Here is a 21,750-nt window from a genome sequence, read left to right on the forward strand (position 1 = left end):
TTGCAGAGGGAGCCAGCAGCTGAATGGCTGCGTTGGGGGGTTGCAAAGTAGTGGCTCACCTAGCACAGCATCCCCATACAGCAGTAGCAGGGCAGCCCATCAGGAAACCTCTCAGTGGGTGCCCCCCCCAAGGCCGGTGCCCCAGAAAAATGCCTTATTCGCCTGATGGAAGCGCCGGCCCTGCTCTGCTGTGTCTATGGGGGTTAGGGGCTATAATGTGGAACGGTAAGGTTAAGTGTAAGTGAGAAGAAGTTGTGTTGTGTGGGGTATTGGAGATGTAATTGGGGGGTGTAGGGACTTAAAGTATTAAAAACTAGTTAATATAATGATGATTATTATTACATAAGTCCCCCCTCCCTTTGGCTTACTTTGGTCCAGGGAGAGGGGAATATGCAGTGCAGAATGCTCCTTCATGCAGACTACTGGAAAAAGATCAGAGCAGGAACTAAATAAAGTTTATGTAAACAAAGCTCTGTGGCTTGACTGTTTTTACCCACGAGTGTTTAAAGGGATACTATAGTCACCAAAACAACTTTAGCTTAAGTAGTTTTGGTGTATAGATCATGCTCATACAGTCTCACTGTTCAATTCTCTGTCATTTAGGAGTTAAATCACTTTATTTCTGCTGCCCTAATTACCCCTTTCCGGCATGTGACTTGCACAGCCTTCCTAAACCAGGGGCGGATCCAGAACCTAATCTCGGGAGGGGCACTGGTAGTGGGGTGATAGGTGCTGTAATGGGGAAACAGCGGCTGTAATTGAGGAGTAAGGGGCTAGGAGATCTATTGGGGGATAGCGGCTGTAGTGGGGGGATAGCGGCTGTAGTGGGGGGGTTAGGGACTGTAAATGGGGGGGTAGGAAATGTAGTAGGGGGATAGGGGTTGTAGTGGGGGGAATGGATGCAATCAGGGATAGGGGCTGCAATTGGGTGAGAGGCTGTAGTGGGGGTAGCGACTGTAGTAAGGGAACAGGGGCTGTAGTGGGGTGATATGGGCTGAAGTTAGGATGAATGGGGCTGTAGTGTGGGGGTATGGGCTGCATATAGGGGGTAGGGACTGTTGTGTGGGATAGGGGCTGCAGTGAGGAGTAAGGGACTGTGGTAGAAGGGTTAGGGAATGTAGTATGGGTGTTAGGGGCTGTAGTGGGGTTAATGGGAATGTAGTGGGGTTAATGGGAATGTAGTGGGGGGGGGGGGGGTAAGAGCTGCATTAGGGAATTAGGGACTGTAGGGGTGCATAGGAGCTACATTTGGAGGGTAGGGACCGTAGGGGCTACCATAGGGGGAGTATGGGCTGCTGTTTGGTTAAAAGGGCTGTAGAAGAGGGCTTAGGGCTGTAGGGCATAGGGACTGCAATTGCACCCCCTGGATCCGCCACTGTCCTAAACACTTCCTGTAAAGTGACAAATATCAAACATTTACACTTCCTTTGCAGAAAATTCTGTTTTAATGTATAACTTCTCATCTCCTGCTCTGTTAATTACTTGCTAGACTTTGCAGAAGCCTCATGTGTGTGATTTAAGTTTAATTTTCAGAACAGGCGATAAAAACATCTAATTGAAAATAAAACCCCTTTTTAAAAAAAAATAAAAAAATTATGTGGGCTGTCAGTCACAGTCAGGGGACGTGTGGCTAAAACTGCATGTACAGAAACAAAAGACAATTGTACACGTTCTGATCAAAACAATATGTAAAGAAAACCTAGAATTTCACTATATGTCTGTTAAACATAATTGACCTCTTTCATATAAAGTGTGCCCACACTTATTATATATCACTTTATTCAGGAGAAACATGAATTTTATTTTGCATCAAATATTTATATATTAACCATAATTTAAGTTTTGTATGGCATTTTAACTGTGAATGTCTTAATCTGTTAATTTTCACTGAAATAAAAAACACGTTTGTGTTCAGCAGTCTCTCACAAGCACAACGGTACCCACCCCCCTCCCCCTCCCCAGGTTTCATGGAGTTTTGAAATTTACAGGGTGAAATATAGGGCTTTCCCCTTTTCTGTTGTTGCACATTGAAATTTGCCAAATTGGTTTTCTGGGTCTATGTTGCATTTGGCAGTCCAGGAATGAAAATTACCCCCATCATGGCAAACCATTTGCAAAGACAATTCCCAGATTTTACTAGTAACATGACGTAAAGTCATGATTTTATTAAAGACACGGAGGCGAGTATTATGCATAACTCTTTCTTTATTTCCTCAGCAGCAAAGATAGAGGAATATAAATATTGTCAAAAAATGAAAGAAAAACTGTATAGGCATAACGGGTAGCCAATCACATGGTAGAGGAAGTGGCTATATAAGTCCTGTGTCTCCCACAATCCCCCTCTTTCTTGCGAAAACCGAAGACCAGGTAAGAAGAAACGATGTCCCACTTGATCAGCACAGGAAACAGGAACAATGCGACAACATCAAGCTAAAAAAGACAGAGAAATATGGTCATTTCCAGACTCAAAACTGTAGACTTACCAAACAGCATCATAAGGAGTCACAAACAAGAAACCGGATTCTGAAATACAAAGGATAAATGATTAGTGAACATAAAAGACGTATCAAACCATCCAATCATATAAATAAACATACATAGTCAATACATAATCAATACATACCTATTGAACAGGAAAAAATCCGTAGAGTCTCAAGCATCTCGTATCCCCATTCCACACCGGGAGGGCGGGAGGGAATAATACTCGCCTCCGTGTCTTTAATAAAATCATGACTTTACGTCATGTTACTAGTAAAATCTGGGAATTTTATTAAAGACACGGAGGCTCATATTATGCAAGTTCAAAGCTGTGCAACTATTCGAGATGCGATGTGTTCAATAGGTCTGAAATAGAAATCTCTAAAAGTCGATTCCCTGGACCAATCTGCCGCCCGCATGATATCCTCCAGACGACATCCGACCGAGGAGGCTTTAGAAGCCATCGCTCCCCGTACAGAATGGGGCGTAAACACAGAGGTGTCTATACCCGCAGAGGATAATAGTTCACGTATCCAACGTGCCAGGGTAGGTGTAGAAACCGGTCGATAAGGCGACTTGAAAGATATGAACAAATCGTGTAGATCAGCAGAGCGAAGGGAACTCGTGACATCCAGATAAACTCTGAGGCAATCCACCGGGCAGAGCGCCGGACAGCCAGGAAACCTGGGATACGAAAAGGACTTGGATGCAGATTTAGTCCTCCTGGATATATCAAAAGTAACACCTTCTGGGGTGAATGCAATGGCGTCCCAATCCATGGCCCTGACGTCAGAGACCCTCTTGCAAGAGATCAAACAGAGCAACATCACTAACTTGGATGACAGGCGTTTCAAAGACAGCTCCTGATTAGGGTACCATGAGGAGAGGAACTGCAACATCCTGTTAACGTCCCAAAAGGCAGAGAAGCGAGGCCGAGGAGGACGAGCAAGGCGGATACCCTTGAGAAGACGACATACAAAAGGATGCCTGCCGACAGGGGAACCATCCAAACCCCTGTGTCCGGCCGAGATAGCCGAGCGGGAGAGGTTAATCGTGCGGTACGCCTTGCCTGAGTCAAACAGGGACGTGAGGAACTCTAGGATCAAAGGCAAAGGGGCAGATACGGGATCCACTGCCCGTTCCAAGCACCAACCAGACCACGATCTCCATGAAGCCCGATAGGCAGTTCGAGTGCCTGGGGCCCAAGCGTTATCGAGGAGTAGGAGAGTTGTCTGCGGAACGCCTGGGACAATCCAAGGTCCCCTGAAAGGAACCATGCTATCAGGGGTAGCTGGCGTTGTAGTACTAGTTCGTGTGAGTTCCCATCCGGGTCTAGAAGGAGGTCCTGGAAGATCGGAATCAACCGAGGATAATCGATCGACAACTCCATCAAGCGGGGAAACCATGGTCGAGATCTCCAAAGCGGGGTGATTAGCGCTACACAACAGTCGTGGCGAACCAGTTTCGAGATCGTGCGCGCTATCATGTTGAATGGAGGGAATGCGTATAGCAGGCCCCGTGGCCAGTCTTGAAGGAAGGCATCGGTCGCCACCGCTGCCGGATCCGGCCTCCAGCTGAAGAACTTCGGTAGCTGAGTGTTCAGACGAGATGCGAATAGATCCATCTGGAACTTTCCCCACAACATGTCCAGGCTTCGGAACACCGAAGTGTGTAGACGCCAATCTCCAGAGTCTCTTAAGTGTCTGGAATTCCAATCCGTTCCCGAATTGTCTAGTCCCGGGATGTGTTCCGCTGTCACCGAGACGTTGTTGAAGAGGCAGTATTGCCAGAAGTCTTTCGCCAGAATTGCCAACATCTTGGACTTCGTACCCCCCAGGTGGTTTATGTAGCGGACCGCTGATACGTTGTCCATCTTGAGGAGAACGCAGCAATTCGCCCGTCCTGGGGTAAGGCTGCGGATCGCGAAAGCTCCAGCCAGGAGCTCCAGGCAGTTGATGTGCAACGATTTCTCCACGTCGGACCATCTGCCTCCTGTGGAAACGTCGCCACAACGAGCACCCCAGCCGTGTAAGCTGGCATCTGATTCGATCACCACGTCCGGGATGGAGCCGAAGATGGCTCTCCCATTCCACGCCTCCATGTGTGCTAACCACCACACCAATTCGTCCCTGGACTCTGCGTCCAAGCTTATCCGAGACTCGTAGGAGTGACCTGACCGAAGGTGTGACCCTTTGAGTCGCTGGAGGGCCCGGTAGTGTAGTGGGCCCGGGAAGATCGCCTGAATAGAGGCCGCGAGAAGGCCAATTACTCTCGCCAGCTGTCTGATGGACAAGTCTGCGACGCGCAGAGCTCTTTGAATCTCCTTCTGAATGGCTTTCACTTTGGAACCTGGTAGGAACAGGAACTGTTGGACGGAGTCCACTCTGAACCCCAGGAACTCTATGGACTGGGCGGGATCTAGGACCGATTTGTCCCAGTTGATCAGGAAACCCAATTTCTGTAGCAGGGTGGTAGTCCATTCCAGGTGTAGAAGGAGATCCTCCTTCGATTGGGACAAAATCAGAATGTCGTCTAGGTAAACAATGAGGCGAACCCCTCGGGTACGGAGGAACGCCACCACAGGCTTCAGAAGCTTGGTGAAGCACCAGGGGGCCGAAGAGAGACCGAAAGGCAGGCAGGTGAAACGCCAACGCCGCCCGTGCCATGTGAAATGGAGATAATCTCTGAATTCTAGAGCAATGGGGACCGTGAAGTAAGCGTCCTTCAGGTCTAGTTTGGCAAGCCAATCCGACTGGCGCAGAAGGTCCCTGAGGCAGTGTATACCTTCCATCTGGAAGTGTTGGTAACGCAGGAAGGCGTTGAGGGGACGAAGATTTATTACAGGGCGAACTCCGCCTCCTTTCTTGGGCACTAGGAACAGATTGCTCGTAAAGCCCTTGGCGGCGAACGGCAGTTCCTCTATAGCGCCCTTGGAGAGCATCTCTCCGACCTCCGCGGAGATCATCTCGTCTTGTTCCCGTGGAAGGGACAGTTCTCTGGGGGAATAAAACTGGACAGGCACTGAAACAAAATCTAGGCGATACCCCTTTACACACTGCAGAACCCAAGCATCCGAGGTGAGCTCCGCCCACTCTCGGTAAAATAAGGCCAGTCTCCCTGCTACCTGAACGGGAGGGAAAGAAAGGGTACTCACCGTAAGGACGTCTGCTGGTGGCACCGCTGCGGGGGTATCTGGAGCCCCAAGTCCGACCTCTGGCTGGGAAGAAAGGAGGGGTTCTTTGGTCCTGAAATCCCCGGGAGGGAAAAAAGGAACCTCTGGTAGCGCGAAATGCGCCTCGGAAACCCCGGCCGGGTGGACGGTTCCTGCTACGCCCGGCCCCTCCAAAAACCTTAGGCGCGAACACACGTTTCATGCTCGCCTGCGCCTTGTCAATCGCCGTGAAGGTCTTGACATACGACCCCATGTCTTTAACGAAGGAGGTACCAAACAGTAAACCCTCTTCAGTCGGGTCAGGCTCCGCCACAGTCATAGTGGCCAGTTTAGGGTCGATTTTTAACAATATCGCCTTACGTCTCTCCGCAGATATCGCCGTATTGGCGTTCCCCAGCAAGCATATGGCCCGTTGGACCCAACCAATGGCCACGTCCACGTCCAAAACTGAATCCCCAGTTTTAGCAGTATCTAGAAGCTCATAGAGCTTCGAGAGGGGCCCTAGTGTGTCCAGGATCTTGTCCTGGCATCCCTTCAGGGAATTGTCAAGGCCCTTTTTGGGCTTCCAGCCCGACTTACCCAGGAACTGGGCAATCTGTGGGTCAATATCTGGTGTTTTACCCGCAGCGCCCGGGAGAGAAGGGCGAGGGCATTCGGCCCGCAGCTTATTGCGGCCTTCTTTGGAAAGGGGTGTGCGGATACGTTTGGCCACATACTGGGCAATATGATCCGGGGGGACCCATTCAGCGGCCCGGGGGTGACGTAGGTCGTCTGGGTCGAACAGGGGGTTACCCTGAGGATCAAGAATAGTGTTGTCAACCCCGGAGGGGCCTAAGACTGGACCCCGGGTCTTGGCGGAGGACTCTGATGGGTTAACGCCCGTAAGGGGCAAATCCTCGCCAGACACATCATCATCACCAAAGGAGTCATACTCCATATAGTCGGATTCCTCCTCCACACTCCGGTCGGTATCCGACCCATCATCAAGGGCTCTAGCCCGTTTCCATAATCTAGCCTTTTTAGCCCGGCCAGGGGCTCTTTTGCGCGTGGGGTGCGCGCCATCTGTGACCGCCTCAAGCGTGTCAGTCATGGCAGGTAGAACCTGCATCGAGGAGTGGGAGCCGACGTGTTTGGACTTGGCCTTCGCCTTACGGGCTCCAGGCACAGTCTGAGCAGGGGAGGGGGACCCCACGCCCGTAGGGGCGGGGGAGGCCAGAGTAGGCAAAACCAGGGAGTGCATTGATTGTGAAAAGGAAGTCGTAACAGCTCCCATGGCCGAGGCAATAGCCTTCTGAATGGAGGAGGCCATAGTGGCTTCCAGCATGGCCTGAAATTCTTGGGAGGCCATAGCGCCCTCAGCGCTGTCTGAGCGGAAGTCCCCAGGGGGACCCGCAGGCCCATCCTCCCTATCCTGCATGCTGCAAAGTTGCAGTGGGCAATTAAAGACTGCTAAATGACACTAAGGTGGATGAAGAAGAGCAAAGGGTTGAGTAACCCACAGAAAAACGAAACACACAGACCGTCTAGCGTTCCCAGGGGACCCGGCAAAGCAAAGGTGACCGCACGGCAGCACAGGGGAAGGATCGAGGTCCGCCCAAGATGGCCGCCGCACGTGAGGGAAGGCGCACGCGACTGGGCACCCGGCGGGGGAAGGGGCTCGTGCACCCGATCCGCCGAGCCCGCCCGCGAGCGGGGAGGGATGCGTGCGCAGCTGCGGTCGACAACAGAGCGGTTGCGGCAAAAGCACAGAGCCGGGAGTCGTGCGGGAGCACGAGGGGGATAGAAAAAGGCAGGTTACAGAAATCCCCGGGTAGGGGGGAAAAGCACCAAGGGGGTCCCAGGGGGAACGCTAGTGGTAACAGGTAACTAAACAACCATAAATAGTATACAATGAAATATCATACAAATAAACGATCATCAAATTTGAGTCAGAGAGAAACAAAAAGTACTTATCTGTCTGAGGAAGCAGCAAAGAAAGAGGAGGATTGTGGGAGACACAGGACTTATATAGCCACTTCCTCTACCATGTGATTGGCTACCCGTTATGCCTATACAGTTTTTCTTTCATTTTTTGACAATATTTATATTCCTCTATCTTTGCTGCTGAGGAAATAAAGAAAGAGTTATGCATAATATGAGCCTCCGTGTCTTTAATAAAATCCAAGGTATTGGAGTATTGTACGCAGTATTGGAGACCGTATCTCCAGAAGGATATTGATACTTCAGAGAGAGTTCAGAGAAGGGCTACTAAACTGGTTCATGGATTGCAGGATAAAACTTACCAGGAAAGGTTAAAGGATCTTAACATGTGTAGCTTGGAGGAAAGACGAGACAGGGGGGATATGATAGAAACATTTAAATACATAAAGGGAATCAATACAGTAAAGGAGGAGACTATATTTAAAAGAAGAAAAACTACCACAACAAGAGGACATAGTCTTAAATTAGAGGGCCAAAGGTTTAAAAATAATATCAGGAAGTATTACTTTACTGAGAGGGTAGTGGATACATGGAATAGCCTTCCAGCTAAAGTGATAGAGGTTAACACAGTAAAGGAGTTTAAGCATGCGTGGGTTAGGGATAAGGCTGTTCTAGCGATAAGATAAGGCCAGGGACTAATGAGAGTATTTAAAAAAAAAAAAAAAAAAAAAAACTGAGCAGACTAGATGGGCCAAATAGTTATTATCTGCAGTCACATTCTATGTTTCTATTCAAAATGGGGTATGTCCAGTCTTTTTTTTTTTTTATTTATTTTTTATTTTTTAGTAGCCACTCAGTCACACACCCTGGCCAAAGTTAGCATTCATATTTGTGTTTTTGCATTTTTCACACAAAAACTGCACTTTCACAGATATCACCACAGTCATTATACATTTTAAGGTTTTTAAACTCATATTTGTGTTCAACGAAGTTTCCAGAATACAACAGTTCACCCCATGTAGACAAGACCATACCTTGAATATGCTGTGACATTTTGGGAACCTGTTCTAATGAAGGATATTCTGGCATAAAAAAGCGCAGGGGCAGGCTACAAAAAAAAGGGGGGATGGCACATTTTAGTTAATAGTGAACACATTTAATCGGTTTGGTTTAGGAAAACGACACCTCGAAGGGGATATGATAACATTGTACAAATCTATTTGGGGTCAATATAAACAATTGCCTGGATATATATGCATATACATTACTACATAGGACATATGGGCACACATTTAGACTGGAAGAAAGGAGATTTTCTAAGGCAAATATTTTTTTTATGTTTTATAAAGTAAGGACAAGATGGTTTCATCAGTCTGTACAAATGTTTAAACAGCAACTGGATGAATACTTTTGAAAACATAACATTCCAGGATACAATTTAAAATTTTGGAGTTATAGCTTCTTGATCCAAGGACAGATCTGACTGCCATTCTGGGGTCATGAAGGAATTTTTTCCTTGTTTGTTGCAAAATTGGAAAGTACTTGAAACTGGGTTTTTTGCCTTCATTTGGATTAACCTCAAAAACAAATGTGAGGCTGAACTTGATGGATGCAGGTCTCTTTTCAGCATATGTAGCTGTGTGCTTTGTCCTGCAGGGTTGTGTCAATCCAGTCACTGTGAAAAATGTGTCTCACATGACACATTGCCTGTCATAAAGCAGGTGTAAGAGTGTATATTTTTTTCTTAAAGGAGCACTATATTATTGGGAATATAAACCTGTAATTCTAACACTATATAGTCGTGTCCCTGTTTCTATCTAGTATTCCACCCTGTTTGCCAGACATTTACTCAAATAAAGGGTTTCCCCATGCCGAGGCTCCATCGTGGGGCACACGTATTAAATGCTGCTCCAATGCTTTCTTATGAGTTGCAGTGACATGTGACTTTTACTCATTCAGTGCAGTGGAAGCAACTCTAGTATCTAGCAGTATAACTGTCTCTAGAGGCATGTTAAACCCTTTAAGGTAAACTTTTTTTGAAATAGTTTTACCTTGAACTGTTAAACTTACAGGACCACTGCACCCAGACCAATTCATTAAAATTAAGTGTTCTGGGTTAATTTAGTGGTGCTTTAATGTTCCAATACTGTCAGAGGCAACAGAGTCCCTGGAGATGTAATGTTTTAAAATTTAAAATGTGTATTTATATACAAGGTGTGTATGCGTACATTATATGAAAAAGTATTGGGAGACCTCGCCATCACACCAATAGAGACTTTTGCATATGACATTGCATACTAAATACATAGACATTAATATGTAGTTGTTCCCCCTTTGCAGCTGTAACAACTTCCACTCTTCTGGGAGGCTTTCCACAAGATTGGAGTGTTTTTGTTTGAATTTTTGCCCATTGTCCAGAAGAGTATTTGTGAAGTCAGTCACTGATGTTGGATGAGAAGGCTTGGCTCGCAATCTCCATTCCAGTTCGTTCCAAAGGTGTTCACTGGGGTTGAGGATAGGGCTTTGTGTGGGCCAGTCAAGTTCTTCCATGCCAAACTCATCCAACCATGTCTTTATGGACCTTGCTTTGTGCACTATTTCAGGAATGTTTTTGTTTGTATTATTATTTTTATCATTGGTATTGGTAGTATTTATATAGCGCCATATTTATATAGCACCAACTAATTCCTCAGCGCTTTATAATATTATGAAAAGGGGGAAATGTTTCAATAAATGAGACAATTACACAATGACACAGGAACAATATGTAGATGAGGTATATGCAGACTGCATGGCTGGGTGCTTGATTTTATAATTAAGAGGTGTGTCCCAACCATTAAAACCATGCATCAGATCTATCCATTTATCTATTAACAAAAAAAAAAAAGCTGTTTGTATATATTCACAATGTGATTTGATCTGTTTTATAAAGAACAAAACTATGTAGTTTGTATAAATCAATGAAAATTAAACAAAAGGCTTGGTGATCTGGAACTAAAGCGTTCAGTTCACCAGGTTCAGCAGGGATTAAGACTGACCCATGATCAGGTCTTGTTTTCAGGTCAGAGCAGTGAACAAAGATCTATAGCTCAGAAATGGTGTAACCTGAATAAAGATACAGGAGAAGGGAGGGCAAGCTATTGAAACTGGCTACAGGAAAGGTCTGTAAGGCAACACATAGCTGCACAAGAATAGCTAAGCACTGTAACTGTAAGGAGATAAGGTGTATTTACAACATGTGAAATCACTGCAATGTGGGGCTTTTTGGGTAGCGGTGTCATTTTGCAAAATTAATGTTCTTTATAATGCATAGAGTTGTGTGTCTCGACACAAACTTCCCTTTTAGAAATGGCAGACACAGAGAATGACACACCCATGCATAGTCCTGTCAAACTATTGACAATCTGAAGGCCCTGGGATACAATTAAGGGACCTAGTAAATTTTGGCATATGTAAATATTTCATATTATATACTGACCACCAAACATTTTTTGCAAAGCGATTTATTCCTGGTGGAGAACAGCCTTATAACATAGAAGTTTTGAGAATTCATTGGGGATTTAAAGCCAAAGTAGCTGAAAATAAACATTCTCTAAGTCGCCTACGCTTACAGTTCTACGATTTCAGTCTTAACTGTCAAATTCATCTTCAATTCTCACTTTATTGAATAACCCTGACTGTGTCCACAACATTTGGATGGACAAGAATGGACAAGACTGATTTTTGAAGTGATGATATGATAAGAATCTGCTTTGCTGAGAAGACTAAATGACCAACATTCAGAGCTTCTAACTTCCTCTTTACACGTATGACTATGGTAATTGTAGTAAAAGTAATATTTTCTGTGTACGTATAATTTATTTAACATGATGAAATTATCTTTATATTTCCTAAAGGTTTTGCACGTAGAGAGAAAAAATATCAGGTTCAGCCTGGATTTGGAGATCGTCGTGGTGGAGTGATTAGTGCTCGAACATACTTTTACGCCGATGAAGCAAAATGCGACCATCACATGGAGACTTTCCTAAATTGCATTGAGGCTTCAGGTAAGTTTAACTTGAGAACAATATTTAGATAAAAGAAATATCCAGCCTGTTTTTTGTTTTGTTCCTCTTGCAATTAGGTCAGATACATTTTTTAGAAAGGAAAAAAAAAATATGTTGTACCTAAACTGTTTACTATTCAGCAAATAGTTCCTGACAACCACAGTGCATCAACAGCTTCCATTATGGCTTGCCAGGCTAAAAACAATAAATATTTTTTTTGCCAGTTTTTTTTTTTTTTACAAGAAATTTTGAAATATAGCGAATGTAATTCAAATTTTTTTGATAAATATTCCAATGCAATAATATATACCTACTATAGCTTTTTTATGTTGATGCTTTTTTATGATTTACTCGAGGCTTTGGATATTAAAAAAACTGTCTGAAGGCACTTTTTTTTGCCAGAGGGGAAGTTGTCTTTAGCAAACCTTTCCTTGTCAGTTTACAATAAGATTCCCCTGTAATTTATTTAAATCCAATGTTTCTCTGTGATAAGGTACACTGTGTGGCTGAATGGACGGCCTTGTTTGAACATGAATTCCAGCTGGTATTTATTTGTTCTGCGATGCGTTTTCCAGTTGAAATGAGAGTGCACAGTGCATGGCTAAGTAACATCTCTACAAAGAGTTCGGATACATTATGTTTCTATTTATTCTCTAAGCAATTAATGCTTCAGATGTTTCATGTATTTTTATTTTTTTTTGTTTTGTTTTGATTTATTCACTTTCATGGTTTGAGACAAATGTAGCTTGTTAAAGGGACAATCACAATCATTTTCTTGAAATCCAAATGTCGACAAACATAGGCACACTAATTATGTGTAGCACGCCGTTACATAAAGACAGGGGGGAAATATTTGGGGAGGATTCCACTTTTCTTTATCTCAGTATGGTTATATTGAAATGTTGATATTTTCATTTCATTATTATTGCTGTTTTCTTGCTTGAATTTCACTGTTTGTAATGGTTGAACTTCTGGGCATTGTGAAGAATTAACCCCTTAAGGACCAAACTTCTGGAATAAAAGGGAATCATGACGTGTCTCACACGTCATGTGTCCTTAAGGGGTTAACAAAGGAATTGGGAACAAATGTTGATTTCAGCAATTGATTTTCATCTTGTATATTTTGGTACTTTTCTTGGATATCAATCTAAATATTGATGGTATGTAGAGGGCTGTGTTAAGCTGACTCCCCCTACAATTGTCTAAAATAAATCAAATGTGTTTCATTTGATCTGTAAAATTGAAGATTTGTGCTGCATTTATTAAGATAATAGCAATAGTTTTTTGAGTTATTACCAATTTAATAAAGGTCATCAAAGGTCACTCAGCCCCGCTACAACAGTCAAAAGACATGAGACTGGGCTGGTTGGTTAGTGCTGGGTTTGTGCCATACATTTATTTTATTTGTACTGTTTAGTTTTTTGTTGTTTTTTTTTTTGTCAGGGGAAATTGTGACCCGCTGTCATGGTCTTGCTCAGTCAGGTAAGAGGCTAATGACAGGGTTAACATCTGAAAGTTTGTTTACATACGAATTGCAAGCCAGAGAGGGAGGTAAGTAAAACAGGGTGAACAGAAAAGAGATTAAGGTAATTGGTAACAGGAAAACCTATCAACAAAATTATAGGTTAGGCTGAGTGAGAACCTATAAATGAAATTATAGGCAAGAATAGGGAGTGACAATAGAAAAGGGAGTTTAGGCAATATGCCCCAGACAGGTTATTTACAGGATATTAGAGGATAGTAAGAATTTCTAAATATGAAGTATAGGATAGTGAGATGGGTAAAACAGAACTAAACAATAAGGTGTCAGAATAGCAAACAAAATAGTAATTTAGTGAATCGGTCCGCTGTTTGGATGGAGCACTGATAAGTAGGCAAATAACTCTTTGCAATATTTGTTATTTGCGTAGTCCAGGGTGATATGATACAGGATGGTAATATGAAGCAGATTGGTAGGGTAGGCCAGGTTGGTGTGAAGCAGGGTGGTGATAAAACTGGTTGGTAATATAAATCAGGTTGAAATCACAAAGCAGGATAGTGGTATAATGCAGGTTGGTTTGTAGATCTGTTCAGATTGAAACTAAAGTAGCTTGATAGAGTAGTCCAGGTTGATAATAAGAAGCTTGCTAGTAATAAAGGTTGGTAAGATTAATCTCCAATAGGGCGATAATATTGAAGGGAAGTTCACAGGAGCCAGGAAAAGAAGTCTTTCAAGAGTGCCATTGACTTCAAACTAAAGGCCCGGTCTTGAGCAGGGTGTAGCCTTTTGTAGCTTAAGTAATTAATCCAGGCAGGTGAGAATGAGTCAAGAAAAGTTTAGAACTAGTGGCAAAACATAATCAGTGAAGGAACAAAATGAAAGGGACACTAAAGTCACCAGAACAACTACAGTTTATTGAATTTGTTCCTCTGAGTAGAATCATTCCCGTCAGGCTTTTTGCTGTAAATACTGTCTTTTCAGAGAAAATACAGTGTTTACATTACAGCCTAGTGATAACTTCACTGGCCACTCCTCAGATGGCTGTTAGAGATCCTTCCTGGGTCATGGCTGCCTAAAATGCAGGCCAGGGTCGTGTTTGAATCATGCTGGCTCTGCCCCTGATCTGCCTCCTTGACAGTCTCGGCCAATCCTATGGGGAAGTATTGTGATTGGATCAGGCCACCACTTCTGGTGATGTCAGCAGACAGCTTGTTTTTTTGAGGCAAGCAGCATGCAGAGTTACAGCTTCAGGCTTGAATACAGTAATGTTTTGCTATATTTATGGGGGCATGATGGGCCCAAGGAGGCTAGATGGTGGTTTTAACACTATAGGCTCAGGAATACATGTTTCTGTTCCTGACACTATAGTGATCCTTTAAATGAAAGGCAATAAAGTTCTGTAATTATGGTTTGGAACCTGACACCCGCAATTCAATTCAACTCAGCCATGTTAAGTTGGCACCCCATGATTTTAAATTGAGAATTAAAATATATACCGTATATACTCGAGTATAAGCCGACCCGAATATAAGCCGAGTCCCCTAATTTTACCCCAAAAAACAGGGAAAACTTATTGACTCGAGTATAAGACTAGGGTGGGAAATGCAGCAGCTACTGGTAAATTTCTAAATAAAATTAGATCCTAAAAAAATTATATTAATTGAATATTTTTTTACAGTGTGTGTGTGTGTGTGAATGCAGTGTGTGTGTGTGTGTGTGAGTGCAGTGTGTGTGTGTGTGTGTGTGTGTGTGTGTGTGTTGCAGAGCCTTGGTGGGGGTTGGGCATTTGTATTATTTTTTTAAATTATTTTAATTTTTTTATTATTATTATTTTTAAAATATAATTTTATTTTATTTTGTTTTATTTTATTATTTTTTTTTTTTTCGTCTCCCCTCCCTGCTTGATACATGGCAGGGAGGGGGTCTCTCACTCCCTGGTGGTCCAGTGGCATTGGCAGTTCAGTGGAGCTGGGCTGCAGAGAGCGCTTACCTCTCCTGCAGCTCCTGTCAGCTCCCTTCTCCTCTGCGCCGGTCCGGTCAGCTCCCCTGTCAGTTCACAGTGTAAGTCTCGCGAGAGCCGCACTATGACCCCGCGGCTCTCGCAAGACTTACACTGGGAGCTTACAGAGGTGCTGACCGGACCGGCGTTGAGGAGAAGGGAGCTGACAGGAGCTGCAGGAGAGGTAAGTTGCAGCCCCCACAGCCCCCTGTCTGTATTATGGCAATGCAGACAGGGGGCTGCCATAATACAGACAGTGACTCAAGTATAAGCCGAGTTGAGGTTTTTCAGCACAAATACTTATACTCGAGTATATACGGTAATTGTTTGTGATGAATACTGAACATTTGTATTATTGTGTCTTTTATAATAAAAGTAGCACAAACCTTAATATTTACGACACAACACTGCACAAAGGTTGCACCAACAACAGTGGATTTGTATTCATGCTAATTGTAGGGGGCAGCTTCACATAGCCTATGTAGAGTGGTCTATGGTTCCCACATTGTTCTTTTCTGCAAATTCTACGTACTAAAAGGTAGCTTTTTTTTTTTCATTAGCAGCCTCTCAATTTGTGTACATCGTGTGTCTTGGTAAACATAGCTGATATGGTAGACTCTGGTGGGGCTCTTCTTATAATGATAACTGATTTGTACTGATTATTGCCTTAGAAATCCTAATTCTTTTCTTGCTTGCAGGTGGCAGTTCTGAAGATGGTTTTTCTGCAATTAAACTCACGGCACTGGGCAGACCTCAGTTTCTGGTGAGGCTATAACTTAAAACAAGACCATCTTGGTTCAGAAAATGTTTTGCCTTCTGCTTTTTCTTTGTTATATGTTTGAATTAAAGGAATGTTGTGATCTTTCATCTCTAGCACACCCAAAAGGATTTAGGTTAGTAACTTGGTCTAATAACAAAACAAAATATCTTTCAATACTCCTCTGTATTGACAACTGTATCGAGCTGGTAATTTACGTAACTTGCATTTGGTGCAGTTTCCATTGGTACATAAGTCAATGTCACTTTAAAATTGGTTGATTTAATACACTGAGACAACCTTTGAGTCAAAACACTCTTTATATTACCTTAAGATTCCTGAATTCAACTCTGGCAGAAAGGCAAAATAACGCTCATCATGTTCTACCAGAAGTGTGCTGCAGCTTCCTTGTCAATTCTCAACAATCCCTAGTTTGGTGAATCGGTCTGTAAATAACCAAAAATAATAAACTTTGTAATAAAAGCAAAAACATTTTTTTTTTTTCTGAATTTGACAATTTTTATTGAGTCAAAAGCGTTAACAGGATACAGAAGGTAAAAAGGTAAGGCTATGCATTGCCATCCCCATTGCAGTAGGAATTATAGGGTTAGAACAGTACAGCCAGTAGTTGCAAAACAATATGTACATTGACATTAAGAAAGGTTGCGTATTCCCATTTGAGTTTGGTGCCATGGCTATTTACTCAATTGGTACTTCCTGTCACATCCAGTGTATTACCGACTAGTTATTCTGGGCGTCTATCAATATAAAGCCCATCTTTTGCCGCTAAAGCTGAGCCTTTATGGCATCGCCCTTACTATACTGGTACAGCGGTACAACATTGTTAACCTTGGATTCCACCCATGTGGTTTTGGGTCTTGAATAACTAACTGACTTACGCCCTCAGCTGAGTGGTTTTGGTATGTGGCTGCTGCCGTCTATCCCCTTGTCTTCTCTTTTATAGTACACGTTGCATACTCTTTGGTGGAGGGGCTTTTTCCCATTCTAAATTACCCTCTCTGTGATACTTGACTCTTAAAAAAATATATAAAAAAAAAAATAAAAAAATAAAAAGATAAAGATGCAATAGAAAAAAATTGTTTAACTATTTACAAAGTGAGTTTGCGCTGGTGGCTTATACGGGTGCACTCTGTATTTGTAATAGATGCTATAAAACTTAATCAGAACAGGTGGTGCATCTTATGTTTGCATATACTATTCCAATCTCGGTTTGGTGATATGGTTGTTGACCCATGAAGACTAGAAATCACACCTCAGTTTGGCCCGTCAGCTGTGACCTCCCTTTCTCCCAATTTTACATTTTAAATTCCAGGCATACATTGTTTCTAGAAAGGACAACTCAGTGGTACCTAGTTGAAAGGAAACTATAGTCCTAAGAACCACTACAGCATAATGTAATGATTTTAGTGGAGTGATTTTAGTGTCTATAGCCTGTAGGCCGAGCACTGTAAACCAATGCTGCCTAGTAACACCTCTAGGTGCAGTGACTCAGATGGCCCCAGAGGTGCTTCCTACATCAGTTCTGCACTGTTCTGCAGCATTTTGTTTTTCTTTTAATGTCAAACATGTTTTCACAGCAAGCTTTCCATCCTCCCTGGCATTTTCTCCATTTGACTGTTTAACAGTCTGCAAACAAACTTCAGCCTGGGACGGCTGAAAACATTGCCGTCTGTTGAAAAGAATCTGCATTATCGTCATCTAAATTACTGTTTTGACTCAAAGGTGAAGCAATAAATAATTCTATTTTGCATAGAAGAAGGTCACTGTTGATGTTCTTGCTAATTGCTATGGATCAGTACTGCATCCCTTCTGTACATGCACCTTGAGGTTTGCAGAGAGGTGATTACTGATTTGTTGTATTTGATTTGTTTAACAGTGTTCAATATTCTTGCTGTATAACTACCTTTTATTGTGCCTGCAGAATTTAGTCCAAACTGGCATTATTTTCAAAATGCATTACTACCATGTAATGTATTTTTGTACATTTTTTTTTTTTTTTTTACTTTGTCCCAGCTGGATTGCGCACGATTTCCTCCAATTCTAGTTGATGTGAAATAAAAAAAACACACACACACACCACCCATGCTGGGGCTCCCTTCCAGGCTACAGATGTAGCCAATGACAGAATGCAGTTCTGTAACATCTGCCATGAACGCAACTGTCTTTTTCCCCATTCCTGATATACCAGGCTTAATATACGGATCTGCTGGTCAGGATGAGACACTGTGTCTCGCTCTCCCAGAACTCTGCTCATCCTATGAGTCCTTTGGTTATCTCCTCTACGACTCATTGTTTTAAATGAAAACATCCAACAACATATAAAAAGCCCAGTAACAACTGTTTGCTTGCTCAGTATAGTTTTGCTGCATGCCACCCAGATGGTTAATGAGATCAATAGATGGTATTGTTGGATATGTTTTATTTTCTGAGAAGAGCTGGAAAAAATCGCCCCAAGCTTATCATTTTTAGTAGTTTAGATTATAAAAGTATATTTTATAGCCAAATAAATGTTGATTGACTTAGGACGGTGGGTGAAGCTCTACTGGGCTCATCATTTTTAGCCTGTGATACAGTGGTAACGGGAGAATTATTGTTCTTGTTTAAAAGGCCCAGCATTTTACTTCTATATGCAGGATGCATTGTTCAATCATAGGCTGAATTAATGGTCCAGGCATACCCTCTAGCAATCAAAGTAATTTAAAATTTCCATTTAAAAATAATTTGTCCTAAATTAGTTCTTTAATTCAACATAATTTGTATTGCTTGCAAATAGCATCGCTGTTGTTCTCCTCACTTTTTAGATATATCATCTGAAGACATTAAAAGACATTTAATAAATGATGGGGCGGAATAGGGAGGAAAAATAATGTAACGTTGACGATCTGGTACTAAATGTCTGCAAAGTTTCCCTCACCAGAATTTTGACTTTTGTCCCACTTTAGTTGCAATTTTCAGAAGTGCTGATAAAATGGCGCCGTTTCTTCCACCAGCTTGCTGCTGATCAAGGCAAGTCTGGGCTTGCTGCTGTCGAAATTGAACTGGAGGTGGAAAAATTAATGGTAAGCTGATGTTCCTTGCAACATAGACTCATTGTTTAGAACTAGAAGCGTGGAGAACTCTCTCCCCCCCACCCCCATCCCCTTAAAAAATAGTGCTGGCCGCCAAGGGTCTCCCCCTATCCAAGCGCCGGCCCTGCTGTTTGCCTTAGATCGATAATCTTCCTCCCCAGGCCACAGGCACCTTGCTGGGCAGCCGGCAGGGGAGGAATGTAGCCTGCAGCTCCGCCGGGTTCTCCTCTCGCGAGCTCGGGGTGTTGTCGTGGTTACCATGGCAATGCTCTGTTCTCACGAGAGTGAACCCTCGTCTGAGCTGCAGCCTAGAGTTCACTCTCACCACTAGAACCACCAGGGAATGGAAGCACTGTCCCCCCTCCCAGGCCTCCGGTAAGAAGGGAGGGGGGATATTAACTATGTTTATTTTAATAATAATAATTAAAAAAAACTACTTAGAAAACATATATAATCTTTAATATGCCCCCCTACCCGCTCACACAAATTATAACCCCCTACACACTGCACCACACACAGCCCCCCCATACACACTGCACACCCCTCACAAAAACCACACTGCCCCCTTATACACACACTGCACCCCTCATACAAAACCATCATGACCCCTCATACACACGCTGGCCACTCACACACAAACTCACTGCTCCCATTACGCACACTGCACCCGTCAAACACACACACACACACACTAACCCAATACACACTGCACCCTCATACAAAAACACACCGTGCCACTCACACACACTGCCTCCCAATACGCACACTGCCTCCCTCACACACACACACTGCCCCAATACACACTGATCCCCCATACACACACTGCTCCCAATATACACATTGCTTCCCCATACATACACTGCACCCCTCTCACACACGCACTGTCCCCCCAACACACACACACAACAGCCCCTATCGCAGCAGACCCCAGGTAAGTTATAAAACTATTTTTTAAACGGTTTGTCTACTTGCTCTGGGAGGGCGCCTTGGCACTCCTGGAACATTTATTGCACTCCCCCCTCCTCCCCCCACACACACACTACTTCCCCTATCCCCTACTACAGCCCCTATCCCGGTAGATCCCAGGTAAGTTGTCACACGGTTCTTATATAGTTTGACTACTTACCCTGGGAGGACACCATGATGCTCCTGGCACTATAAACACTACAGAGAGCTGTAGTGGTTATTGTGCCTGCATTGTTTCTTTAAATAATCTGCCAGTGCCCCTCCCGAGATTAGGTTCTGGATCCGCCCCTGCTCACCTCCCTCACTTACTTGATCTGCAGCCTGGGAGATGCTCTCTGTGCTGCTACCTCTCGGAGTCAGTCAGTAGAGAGAGACAGGGAGCTAATGTCATTTCCTATCAGTGCCTCTCAACACACACAGACCCTTCATAGCTGGTACCGGTATTGCAGTCTAACCTCAGTCAAAGCAATACTGGCATTTGTATTGCCGGTATTTTGGCTGTCTGTGAGCCACTAGAGGCAGTCTTAATCTTACAATGTTAACATTGTGGTTTATCTAAACCTGCAATGTTTTCAGCTGCAGGGCTAAGGGGAAAGGAATACTGCAACCAGACCACGTCAAGGAGATGAAATGACCAGTGTGCCTAGTGTCCCTTTAATGGTATATAGAGAGATGCATGATTTCAAATTAACTTTGATTATCATGAATTTTGATAAAGAAGGTGAGTCATGGTGTTGGAAGTTGTGTTGCTGAGGATTGTTCTTGCAAGATGTTTTCTTCTGTTTTGGTTTTCTGTTTACAAAGTAATTGTAGACTAGAGTCAAAATTAGGTAGGAGATAAATACAAAGCTCAGCACATACAGAGAAAAGAAATACACATGCATTTTTAATAAGCGGGAAATAAGCTACTTTAACTGTGATCGAATCTTTCTAAGAAAGTCAATTATACTGATTAGTTTCAAGGTCTCTGTTAAAGCATTCTGTCATACCTAAAATTTAAAGGGTGTTACTTGTGTTAAAGCTATGTGAAGAGAAAACCCATACGGGAAATAAAACCATTTGTGGCTAATCTGATGGAATAAGGAAACAGATTTAATTCAGAATTTTGTGTCTGTTTTATTGCATCTTTATATATTAACATTTTTATTTGACAGAAGTATGTGCACCACAAAGTATTTATTTAACAAGAACAGGTAACACTAGCGTTTAAGTCATTATTAGCTATATCCCAGGCTACATGTTATTATTACCCAACTTCATGTAACTCCTTTTATTAAAGGAACACTATAGTCAACTAAATAAAGCAGTTTTAGTGTATAGATCATTCCCCTGCAATTTCACTGCTCAATTCACTGTCATTGAGGAGTTAAATCACTTTGTTTCTGTTTATGCAGCCCTAGCCACACCTCCCCTAGCTATGACTGACAGAGCCTGCATGAAAAAAAAAAACTGGTTTCACTTTTAAACAGATGTAATTTACCTTAAATAATTGTATCTCAATCTCTAAATTGAACTTTAATCACATACAGGAGGCTCTTGCAGGGTCTAGTAAGCTATTAACATAGCAGGGGATAAGAAAATCTTAATTAAACAGAACTTGCAATAAAGAAAGCCTAAATAGGGCTCTCTTTACAGGAAGTGTTTATGGAAGGCTGTGCAAGTCACATGCAGGGAGGTGTGACTAGGGTTCATAAACAAAGGGATTTAACTCCTAAATGGCAGAGGATTGAGCAGTGAGGCTGCAGGAGCATGTTCTATACACCAAAACTGCTTCATTAAGCTAAAGTTGCTCAGGTGACTATAGTGTCCCTTTAATCTTTGAAGTTTGGAATGCCTAATTGAT

At 43.1% G+C, this 21,750-nt stretch overlaps 1 protein-coding gene across 1 annotated transcript in view; it reads left to right on the forward strand.

The window, feature by feature from the left end:
* Window positions 1-21,750, forward strand: part of PRODH (proline dehydrogenase 1) — a 142,422-nt gene that overhangs the window by 67,880 nt on the left and 52,792 nt on the right. Inside the window, exons 4-6 of the mRNA XM_063454610.1 lie at window positions 11,467-11,616; window positions 15,794-15,858; window positions 18,816-18,932. Of these exons, the coding sequence (XP_063310680.1) occupies window positions 11,467-11,616; window positions 15,794-15,858; window positions 18,816-18,932 (332 nt within the window). The remainder of the gene's footprint in view (window positions 1-11,466; window positions 11,617-15,793; window positions 15,859-18,815; window positions 18,933-21,750) is intronic.

Source organism: Pelobates fuscus, chromosome 5 (genome assembly GCF_036172605.1).
Source record: "Pelobates fuscus isolate aPelFus1 chromosome 5, aPelFus1.pri, whole genome shotgun sequence".
Lineage (NCBI taxonomy): Eukaryota > Metazoa > Chordata > Amphibia > Anura > Pelobatidae > Pelobates > Pelobates fuscus.